The following is a 12456-nucleotide window of genomic DNA, read 5'->3' on the forward strand; positions in this document are numbered from 1 at the left end:
AAATCAAAAGAAGAGACTGAAAAGCTAAAGTCATTGTTCGTATTACATTAGACTCTTTTCCTAAGTCTTGGGGTATTAATCCTACTATGCTATATAACCGACAATTCCATTTGAATAGCAATTTCTACTTTCCTATATTTCTTTCTGCTTTTTAATAATAACTGATCCTTCTATGATGCCTTATATTTATGAAGCTCTTTCCTCACAATAACCCCTTGAATAAGTAGTACAAATATGATTATCCCTGTTTTACATCTGAGGAACTGAGAGTCATAGAAGTTAAGGGTCTTACTCCTGCTGCTGTTCATAGAATTAGCAATGTTTTGGAGCTAAGTTTTGAAATCAGGTCTTCTGACTCTTAAGTTTGATACTTTTCCCATGGTACCACATTGCCTCTCTAATATTTCTAATATTGTTAGCAAAACTCTTGAGCCATTTAAGTAGTTTCCAAATTCTAGCCTAGTAGTGGGACAAATAATTCTGCTTATTTTGGATTAAATGATACATTTGGAAGGAAAATAGGCTTTGACAAATGCTTTTGGAACTCGTTCTAGTATTTTAGGACCTAAGGAGTGTTCAAAGGCATAGTCTCTAAAAAGGAATTGAATTTATACTTATTTTTGCAAGACTTAATTATGAAACATTTTTATGAACTTGTGTATTATATTATTTTCTTTTTTGTATATTTTATGTTACAGCTCTCCATCCTGCTGAAAAATCAAGATGATCTTGATAAAGCAATTGACCTTTTGGATAGAAGCTCAAGTATGAAGAGCCTTAGAATATTGCTGCTGTCCCAAGACAGAAACCATGTAAGTAACTGCTAATATGTCCTGTCCCACCAACCAAGAGGAATGGATTCTTCTCTGAAGACTTGCTATATGTCCTTAAAAGAATTATGCATAGCTTAGCTACTTTACTAAAGAAAAAACATGAAAGAAACCCAGTCCATCAACTGTTGTGTCAGTCCCCATTGTTATGGGAACTAGCTGGGTGGAATTATGAATTCTTATTTCTAAATGGGGAACTCTTGTTTGCCGGATTTGTTTGGGAATCTTTTGATTTCATTGAGAAACCCGAATGTAACTACCTGACTTTTGACTAGTAGGGTCAGGGAAAAGCCTTTAACCTATTTGGCTCTTGGCTACCCATAGCTCTTAAAGTTTTTCATTCATTGGTCAATTTTTTTTTAAACTTCTATTTTTGTAGTACTTTAGTAAGTGCTATCATTTCTTTTTCTGAGAATAGCAGTCTTCAGAATAGGCAATATTGGCATCTGGGTGAGTTTCCTAATCAGCATAGGATTATTATTAACTCCCGCCTCCAGCCTCACCATCCCTCCATGTTTCTCTTGTCCCCTTTCTGTTCGTGACAGCATGAAATGACAAATGTAGTTTAGAGTGGAAGAATCAAAGGGCACTTTTTTCCCAGGAAATTTTTGGTTGTTTTTCTTTTGTTGCAGTGGCAAATAGGACAAAGGGATTACATAGAATGTGAGAGGAAGGAACAGACTTTACAGTAAAGGAAAAAAATGCCCTCTCTCTATTGTTGGTCAACACTGAAGCCAACATGAAAGATTCTGAGCAACATGAAAGACTATTTTCATCCAGCACAGGTTGCCTACCATTTGAATTTGAAGGGTTCTCTAACTCCAACTGCCATAGTTCTTCAGCAGCTCTGCCCTTCCCTTGGGGCATGTGCAGGAAGGAAACTCTCCCTTCTGTTCAGTGGAAAAAAAGTTGAAGACCCACATGACCTCTTGCAGCTCACCCAGCTGCTGCCTCCCTAAATGGCAGTTAGTATTAGTAACCAGAAGCCAGGGAGTGTGCTTTTTCTTAAAACTATGTTACAGCACACTTTTTGTTGGACTGCATCCCATCTAAGATCTGTTTTTTAATCCTGACTGCTTTGCCAGGTTTTTTTTTTTTTGAAGCCCAGTAATGGAGGACTTCTTGACATTTTTCTTTCTCTTGTTAGGGGCAGAAAGTAGTACATAGCTGATAGTGGACAGCATCATTTGTAGACTTTCCCACCCTAACTTTGGGACAAGGTTTAAGTAATAGGGAGCTTACCCTAAGCATTTATTATAAAGATATGTTGTGGGGTTGGATTGCCACAGAGGGGAACACAGGAAGGAGATCTGAATTCAGGAGGATGTTTCCTAACATTGCTAAAGTACACACTGTGTATGCTTATTGCCCCTTTAGAATAGAAAGAATCATTTTCTGGAAATTCTTAGGAGGTGTTCAAATTTTTTAAAAAAATGTTCTTTTCTGCTTTGCTCCTTTATTCAAATGATTCCCCTCTGAAATAACAAATTGTGGTTTCTTTTTGCTTATCACATCAAATCTAAACTTGGAAGCCCAGCTCCCAAGGCCTTCCAGTTATTATTGTTCCTGGCTTTCTTAAACCTCATATTTCAGTACACTCCAATATAGCTTTTTTTTTTTAGTTTTTTTCTTTTGCAAGGCAATGGGGTTAAGTGGCTTGCCCAAGGCCACACAGCTAGGTAATTATTAAGTGTCTGAGGTCAGATTTGAACTCAGGTACTCCTGACTCTAAGGCCAGTGCTCTATCCACTGTGCCACCTAGCCGCCCCCCAATATAGCTTTTTTGATGTAACAAGATTGGTTTCTTTACAAACCCCTGCTGGTTCTCACCTCTGCATTGCTTCTTATGCCTTTCCTCTCCTGAAATGTCCTTTCTTCTCCTGTCTGTCCATGTTACTTTCTTCAAGTACCAGCACTCAAAAATTCTGGGTGGAGGATAAATGGTCACTTCTCATTGATATTGTAGGTGGTCTGGGTCATAGACTGTAAGCTGTTTGAAGGCAGAAATCATATCTTTGTATTTCTTCATCCTCCCCTTTCTCCTCTTTTGCATAATACATAGGACATATTCGAAATGTTTGATTAACTGTGAAGAAAGTGTAGATATCTCATCTAAAATATCTTTTCTTTGAAAGAGAGGATGAAGTGCAGAGATAATCTAATAATCAAATGACTGAATTGTGAAAAAGCCCATTTAGTTATAATTCTCAGCCATACTAGTAATAGAAATATTCATGTCATTTTACCATTCTATGTCAGTTTTCTCATTCATCAATTGTAGACAGTATTTTCTACTCAGTTATTATTGAATCTTAATGTTATAATAAATTTAAAGGAGGATTTCTATATAAGAGACTGCCCTGTATGAGAAATAGACAAAATAGATACAAGCTCTTTCTTTCCCTTGCAAATTTACCATTAAAATTTAACCTTAATAATGAGATTTTGATTTTGGAATTTCATCAGCTGGGCTTAGGAAAAAAAAGTCTGTTATTACATAATGCTCCTTCAAAGCACCCTTTATTTAGGGGCAACTAGGTGGGGCAATGGATAGGGTATTGGCCCTGGAGTCAGAAGAACCTGAGTTCAAATATGGCCTCAGGCACTTAATACTTAGCTGTATGATCTTGGGTAAGTCACTCAAACCTTTTGCCTTGCAAAAAAGAAAATTAAAAACACCCTTTATTTGCTAGTTTGGCTTAATGTTCTTCTACCTACTGATAATCCTTACCACCTACAGTGGTAAGTTGTTACTGGATCTGTCAGTTATTACTCTATTATTCTTCTATACGTATTCAGGTTTTTCAGATTTACTATGTTTTTCTTTTGCCCCAATTCTTTTCTTATTCTCTCATTAGTTTTCTTCAATCTGACTTCTGGCTTTATCATTGTGTTCAAATTATCTCCTCAAAGGTGAATAGTAACCCATTTATGGATAGGTTCCCAGGGCTTCTATATCTCTTTTCCTAGGTTTTCTGGGATTGAACATTCTTTCTATATTCAAGTCCTTCTCTATCTTTAGCATCTGTTGTCCTGCCAAATCTTGGTCATTGTTAACTTTCCAATTGAGTTTTGGGAATTTCTTTCACTCATTCCCTACTTCTCCCCTCTCAACTTAGTTGTTTCTTAGACCTTTTTCTTGTGTCTTTTCCACTTCTATTGACTTCCTCATATAACTGCTCCATTCAAATATCTGCTTTTATTGCCTGAAATCCATAAGATTCTGAAATTTTTCTTTCTCCTTTTTCCCAGATCCCTTAATTTTCTTCAAGGCTTGCATTGACTGATTGGTTCTACCTTAAATTAAATTTGATCAAAACTAATTTCCTAGGCCTTTACTACTTCTCCATCATTGTAAATGCCATGACAATCATGTCTGTTTCTCAAGTGTAAAATCTTGGACTGTTCCCTTGTAGCATTTCTTTATGTTCTTAAGTCCTCTCATACAATTAATCTTAAATCCAGTTCTTTAGTACATAAATAGAATTTGCTTTTTCTCTAAAGAATGATGTGCTAGAACCACAGAAGCTAGTAGGTGAGAGTTTATTCAATAAAGTTCAGAGGAATTGGAGAAGAGTAATAGGAGCAGGTCATTCCTTGCTCATTGTGTTGTAGCAGCTATTTGTTGATGTGAGCACAATAATAGAAAGCTCTGTTTTCTTGGGAGATGTGTCCAAAAATTTAACAAAGAACCTCTCAAGACTTACGAAAACAAATGACATAGAAGGAACCTAAAAATTGCCAACAATTTTCAAACTTTGGGTCATACACTAAAGACCATGTGGGCATGGGTTGTATTTCCTCACTGTTGCCCATCAAAGGAAAGGGATAGAAGAGCCAAAAATTAATTGAGGAAATGAAGATATAGAATTAGATATAGATTTCTCTATCATATCTTAAAATGTTGGAATGACTGATGCCCCACTGAATATGGAGTATGCTTGGCATAGGCTAGTAGGAATGCTTTTGTCAGTTATCTTGCAAATCTAATCAAAAAGAATTTAAACTAAAAAATATGAGGATAATAAAACTGCCTATAAACATATATATATTCCCCAAATTAAATAATATAGAGATTAGAAGAAAGAATAATAGCTGAAGCACCCCAAAATTCATAGATTAGTATCCCCCATCAAAATAAAATTTAAAGTACTAAACATGGTCTCTAATACTTATATACAAATGCCCAATGTTTAAGCAATAAATAAGATCAAGAAGTTCTAATGCATGGAGACAAATTTGACCTCACATGTTCTCCTTGAGATTTGGGATAAACCCCATTTCTGAACCATGACTTTGATGAATGTGCCTTATGTGCGTGTTTCAAGGGGTAGAAGGGAGTCACATTGTAAATTAAGAAGATATATATAAATGTGAGAAATCTAGGAAATGGAAGGGGTAAAACATGGCAGAATATTTGGGTAAAGGTCAACGGAGGGAAAAGCAGAGGTGATTTTTTCCCCCACTTTGGAATTTATTACAGACCACCTACAGAGAGAGAAAACAGATGAAGAATTTGGGAATCTGGCACAAAGGCATGATATAGTTGTAAATGGGACATCTTCAGGTATCTAGTCATCTGCTGGAGCTTCCATTCTGCCAAAAATGGAGCAACTGATACTGTCTTGAATTGCCTCAGTCTAGATAATCTCATCTTTCAAAAGGTAGAAGAACAAGCAAAAGGAAATTCTATTCTGAAGTTTATTTTACTCTGCATCAGTTCATACAAAACTTCCCAATTTTCTCTGACTCATCTTTTCTTTTTTTTTAATTTTTATTAAAGATATTATTTGAGTCTTACAGTTTTCCCCCAATCTTGCTTCCCTCCCCCCACCCCCACCCCCACCCCACAGATAGCATTCCGTCAGTCTTTACTTTGTTTCCATGTTGTACCTTGATCCAAATTGGATGTGATGAGAGAGAAATCATATCCTTAAAGAGAACAGAATTCTCAGAGGTAACCAGATCAAACAGTAAGACATCTGGGTTTTTTTTTTTTTTCCAAATTAAAGGGAATAGTCCTTGTACTTTGTTCAAACTCCACAGCTCCTTATCTGGATACACATGGTACTCTCCTTTGCAGACAGCCTAAAATTGTTCCCAATTGTTGTGCTGATGGAATGAGCATGACTCATCTTTTGTATCCTTTTTTAGAGCATAATAATATTCCATTATATTTCTATACCATAACTTGTTCAGCATTTTCTAATTGAGAACACCTCAGATTTCCATTTCTGTCATCTCAAAAAGGGCTATAAAAATATTTTTGGACACTCTTAAAGTTTGTTTAGCCTATAGGACTAATCCCTCCCTTTAATTTTATCCTCTATTTGATTCCTCCCCTCTTTCCTTCCTATTTCCCTGTTGAAAGAAATTTCTGCACGTGTGTGTGTGTGTGTGTGTGTGTGTGTGTATTTTTTGAGTCCAGATGAGAGTGAGGTTTTAAGTGTCAATCATGCCTCCCTAACTTCCTCCTTATTTGTATAGATGTCTACATTTGTATCCTGTTTATATGAAATAATTTTCCCTAACTTTCCTTTACCTTCCACCCTAATGTATTCCCCTTTCTGTTTCTTTCCATTCTTCTTTAAAGATCATTATGACATAAGAAAACCATTCTCAGTACATGTCAAATTTTGACTCTCTTTACTACTCCCTGATGATGATTAGTCTCTCATTTTAGGTTGTAAACAGTTTATCTTTGTTTAGTTCTTTATCATTGTTCATTTATATATCCTTTTTGTTTCTCTTAACTCTTGTGTTTGAGTTTCACAACTTCTATACAGCTGTGATCTTTTTATCTAGAATGCTTGGAAGTTTTCTATTCCATTAAAAATTCATTTTTTCCCTGGAGGATTATGTTATTTTCCTGGATAAATTTTCCTGCATATCCTTGGCTTTAAGCCTACACCCAGCTTTCTGAAACATATTGAAAGCTCTCCACTCCTTTATTAGTGATGGCTGTGTGTGAGATCCTGACTGTGGTTCTCAGTACTTGAATTCTTAACTTTTGGCTGCTTGCAGCATTTTTTCTTTACCAGGAGGCAGGAGGTGGAATCTTTCAGTTTCCACTTTGTTAATTTTCTTTGAAGATTTCTTGAAATATGATGTGTAGGCTATTTTTAGGTCATGGTGTTTAGGTAGTCCAGTGATTTTTATTTTTTTTTTTCTCCTCTAGATGTTTTCCAGATAGTTGTTTTTGCATTGAGATACCTTACATTTTCTTCTATTTTTTCCAGTTTTGACTTTAATATTTCTTGTTGTTTCATAGAGTTGTTGTTCTATTTGGCCCATTCTAATTTTCTTTCTTTAATTAATATTTTATTTGTTTTCCAATTATATGCAATAGTAGTTTCTACCTATCATTTTCTGTAAGGTTTTGAATTTTATAATTATTTCCTCCACTCTCACTTCCCTTCCCCCATTTCCCCACATTCTGATAATCTTTACATTGTTTTGATGCTATACATTGATTGAAATTGCCATTCTGATTTTGAAGGACTGTTGCTGGGGCAAGGTTATTTATTTTTTGTGCCAAACTACTAATTCCCTTTCCAATTCTTTCTTCCTTAGCTCTCATTCAATTCTGTTTCGTTTTTCTTTCTAGTGCTCTTATGTCATTAATAAAACATTTTGAATTCTTTTTTAAAAAACTTCATCTCTTCTAGAAATTCTAGTTAAATTTGTGCCTATACTGCATTTTTTTTGAGACTTTGATTGTAGATATTTTGTAGACATTCTCTTCTTCTGGTTTTGCACCTTTAGCATAATAGCTTTTTAAGGTGGAATTCTTGTTCTCTTTGCTCATTCTTCCCCTGACTTTGAAATAGATATTAGGTCTGGGCTCTGCTTCATATCTGGAGGGAAGATTTTGTGGCTGCTTTCTTGAGGTATTGAGTGTTACATTACCCTAGGATTTCTGAAACATCTCAGGTTAGGAACTTACAGATTTTGGTGCTCCCAAAAGTAATCTTATCCAGTGCAAAATCTGATTGTTGTTCTCCCTGGTTTGAGTTCTGGACTTAGAGTTGGTTCCAGTTAGTACTAGACTGTTACTGAACTCAACCAATATCAGCTATTTGGGAAGCTCTGCTGGATCTGAGACCCAGAACTTTGGTCTGGGAATCCTAGTCATAGCCGGCTTTAGATTGGTCTACCTTTTAGAAGTGAGACTCTGTTTCTGTTTAGAAGTGAGTGTTTTGTTGTTTCGGGGGGGGGGGGGGCATACTGTTCTGAACAAATGACCTAGGCTGCTCCAGGGGTACAGATTCCCTCTGGCTGGCTGTCCTGAATATCTGTAATCACGAACTATGTAGTGAGTGACAATACTTCCATTTCACACCAATTTCTGTCCCCTGCAGTACACCAAACCTAAGGTTAAGATTGGATGGATTTTAGGGGATCTATGAACTTGATTGGGGGGAAAAGCATTTTTATTTTCACTAAATTATAACTGAAATTTAGCATTTCTGTAATTTATTGATGTGTATAACACATATTATTCTGAGAATGGGTTCATTGACTTTCCATTACATAATAATGGTTAAGAACTCCTGCTTCAAGGCTTTTGTTCTTTATATCAAGTGCTTGAAATAACTTCATTCCTCCTATTTGTAACGTGGCATCTTTTTTCCTTTTAAATCTTAGCTCAAGCCTTACCTCCAAGAAGCTTTCCCTGATTGATTTATATATTTTCTAATTTTATAAAACAATCCCTGATCTTCCTAATAATGAATCTTTTCTTACATTTTTTATCTCTATTTATTTGCTTTAACTTTAAACATTTTGCTTTCCTTCCTTCATTTTAAGATTTCAAGTCCTTGAATGTAGAGAATGTATTTTATCTTTACTGTTTTTCCTATGTACTTAATATAGTGTTGAGTCCCCTCTGGGTGCTTACTACAATGCTGTTCTATTTCTGACTGGAGACTGCCTGCCTTCCCTCCATGTAGCACATTGACTGTTTTTTCCTCTCGGGCTCTTGGCAAAGCTGAGTTGTACCATGAAGATTTTAGCAGAGTACTTACTTCCTCCTGGCACTGATTTCCTGTTAGCACAGTACAGCATGTCAAGGCAGCCCTGCTTCTGAAAAGGTTGCTTGGCAGCTGAGCTCAAACCTGAGTTAAATCTTTTTCCAGAAATTCAGAATACAGAGTTTGTTTTGGTCAGGTAATGATTTTTCCCCTTTATTCTTGTAGGAGGTAGGAAAAAGAGAAAAGAAATCTAAAAGCTTTGACCTGGATAATTTGTTAATCCCAAATTCTCACTCTCATCAGTCTTGTGACCTGTTTCTTATTCCCAAATGAAAATAACTGGTCCTCTTCCTGTACGAGGTTTGCTTTGGTCTTCTGGGAATGGAGTAGAAAAGCATTTATTAGGCACTTACTGTTCCAGGCACCCAGGTGCTGCAAATACAAAGAGTGAGAGCCTCCTCTCTCAAAGAGCTAATATTCAGGGCAACTGGAAAAACCTAGTGGTTCTTAGAATACATGAGCATTGCAGATCAGAAAGCCAATGAAACCAAAAGAATTAATGAATGAAGCATTTATGGTTCAGCATATGGCAATACCCAGGAGTCTGAAGGACACAGAGACATAGGAAAATGAAAAGACCCAATGATAATGCAAATAAAACTTGGAGATCTTTTCAGAAGGATTATAGTTGGAGATTCTTCTATTAATTGAAGTAGGGTAAGTGGTCATTGATTGTAGAACTTGACTGTCAAACATGCAGTAATCCTTCCCTTTCCCTCAAAGATCCAAGGAAAGGCAGAATCTTCAAGTTATACCTCAAGAATCACTCCAGACTAGAGCCTTCTCACTTATCTTTCTCATCCTCAGACAAATGAAGACTCAGAGGTTCTGCAAGTGGCCCAAGAGGGGCAGCTCAAGTTTATGTTTGCTGGAGTAAGAGTGAACTCTTCTCTCAATGGCTGCCCAGCTTTCTGCTCTGCTTTGTTGTTCCCTTTCCCCATAACTTGGGCACAGACCCAGGGTAGACCTTGATGGACTTGAACCAGAAAGGGAAACAGAGACTCTAAATGGAGAGGCCAGAGCTAGAGTTGCCTTTCTGGGACTGCAGGGTATACAGGAAGCAGGATTAGAATATGGAGACCACAGATCTAGGCTAAGGGAGGCACAGTTAACCAGAATTCATAAAAGGAAACTAAGGACAGGAGACAGAGTGCAAACAGAATTTTTTTAAATGCATGATCAGTGGTTATTCCTTGGAGGTTCAAGATTGGGGAGGGCTCAGAGGTAAAGGACCACTTGCCAAAGAGAGAGTGGGCAGAGTGGGGTAAATGTTCCAAGATTATATCACTTCAGTTCAGGAGCTTTGCTATTGCCATCTTTTGGGGTTTGATAACCTAAGATTCTTATACCTGCCTAACTTTTTGGAAGACTTTTTCTTGCTACCTAAGTTAGTGATCTTGCTGATTAAAGAATTTAGAATTGAGGTATTTGAATCTTTTGGATTTTTTTCTTGAATATATTCAGTTGTGCAAAGGCAAACTTTGTAGGGTCCTGCCTATTCAGAGAAATAGTCCCAGTGTATATGAGTCCATTTCTTCTATCTCAATGTATTTGATAAAGTGTTTAATTAATCTTCTAGTCACTTTCTCTGCCTTCTTTCCCAATTCATCTGTGGGTAGCTTATAGAGAAGCTTGGTTGCTCTAGACATATATTAGTTCTGTCTGAAATGATTTTGGAAACATGGGCTAAATTACTGATAATGCCGCCAAAATTCCTAGCCTATTGATCTATTGAAGAATAATGTTTCTTGAAGCAACTCTTCTCTATATTAAACATGATCTTCAACTGATTGACCTGTGAGTCCTGGTACTATATGGAATACCTAAGATCTTCTTTCCTATTTATTAAGAAGCGACTATGGCCGAAGAGGTAATTTTGAAGTAAATTCTATAAAAATTTGGTTTCTATTTCTGCAATGCCTAGCAGATATCTTAGATGTTGAAATAGTTTTGTTCCTCATTTCTGATTCTATACAATATTTGTTGATAAGAAATATATAGATCTCTTTCTTTCTACTGGTCTTTAGGGTGACTGCCTATTATATCTCCATGGCTGTTTCCATTTTCAAAATGGGACATTATTTACTAGTATTATATACTAGTACCTATGTGCTATTGAAGTTATTAGACCACATTAAACAGCAAATGATTTGCCAAGACCGAGGACCAAATTTTGGGGGTTAAAGGAAGGTTAGCTTATGAATTAACCCTACAAAATCATTGAGAACATAGGCATCCACACTCTGGGGGAAATGATTTCAAGATAGAAGAATCTTTGAATTTCCTAGTCCTTAAAATCCTTTTTCATTCTTTTCCTTTTATATTTTTCAGACTAGTTCTTCCCCACATCTTGGAGTGCCCAAGCAAGTCCGGATCAAAGCTTCCCAATCTATGGGGGATGTAAATACTATCTATCAGCCACCAGAGCCCAGAAGTAGACATCTCTCTGTCAGTAAGTAATCTTCCCTTCTTGAGCTTTTCTATACTCTTTCCTTTCCCTCTGCCCTCTTTTCACTTTTTTCTGTTCCTCTTGTCCACTTTTCTGACACTTATTCCCGCCACACTTCTTACCTGCTTTTCTTGCCCTTCCCTCTCTTCATCTCTCTTGATTTCTTTTGTCTTCTTTTCTACCCCCATTATTTCTTTTTTTCTTCCCTGAACAGATTCATTGCCTGCTCATTTTTCCAGCCTATTTCTGGAACTTTTTGTGAAAATTGGGCTTTGCTCACATTGGGGTGGGGGGTTGAGGGTGGGGCTCAGTCCCAATTTAAGGCTCTTTTATACTGCTGTCTTTTGAGCTAGTTTGAGGAATCTGCAAGTTTTTGGTGCTTCTAAGGTGGTATTATCCCAAGAGTAGTATAATCACTCCTCTCCTGGTTTGCATTCTGGTCTTTACCCAGGAAGCCCCTGATCCCCTGCAGCGAGTTCTCTTTTTGCCCTGGAACTGTGACCAGAATTCCTGTTCCCTTTTGATTGATCCCAGCACTCCTCTCCTCCTTGGAACTGCAACCCAGAATTACATATGCCAATGTCAGCTATACTCAATGCCAACAAAGGGTCTTTTGTAGTCCTGTAAAATTTTATTTGAAATGTTATTTTAGAGGAGAATGTTGAGAAAACTCAGCTGGGTTGCTTCTAATCCACCATCTTGGCTCTACCCTTCTGTTCCTCAACAATTTCACTGACTATATTTTAAGTGCTTGTCATGAAAGAGATGGAATCTTAACATTTGGGTTCCAATCCCAAATTTCATGTAGGGACTTTGAATTCCTTTTCTTCCCCAAGGAAAATATTTTGGTATTTTGTTGTCATTGTTGTTGAATAACTGGTGAGCCAAAAAAGAAGCTACATCTTGATAGGGAAAAAAGCTTCTAAGATGGCTATTAAAAAAAATAACATACTGGAATTTATCATTCAGTAGAATTCACTGTCTTTGAGACTAGAGTCCTGGGGCCTGAGAAACCAGACCTATTTCTGGGATTGTGTAACATATATAAGAAACCTCACTCCTCTTTTGGTTTATTGACCAACCTGTATCTTTAGGTGTTTCATTTCTTTCCATGTCAGTTTTTTTTTCCTGAGTATATTATGAA

At 36.7% G+C, this 12456-nt stretch overlaps 1 protein-coding gene across 1 annotated transcript in view; it reads left to right on the forward strand.

Moving 5' to 3' along the window:
* MAP3K3 (mitogen-activated protein kinase kinase kinase 3) overlaps nt 1-12456 on the forward strand; it is a 72549-nt gene that overhangs the window by 18690 nt on the left and 41403 nt on the right. Inside the window, exons 5-6 of the mRNA XM_074224443.1 lie at nt 699-812; nt 11195-11315. Of these exons, the coding sequence (XP_074080544.1) occupies nt 699-812; nt 11195-11315 (235 nt within the window). The remainder of the gene's footprint in view (nt 1-698; nt 813-11194; nt 11316-12456) is intronic.

The sequence above is a fragment of the Macrotis lagotis genome, chromosome 2, assembly GCF_037893015.1.
Source record: "Macrotis lagotis isolate mMagLag1 chromosome 2, bilby.v1.9.chrom.fasta, whole genome shotgun sequence".
Taxonomy (NCBI): Eukaryota; Metazoa; Chordata; class Mammalia; order Peramelemorphia; family Peramelidae; genus Macrotis; species Macrotis lagotis.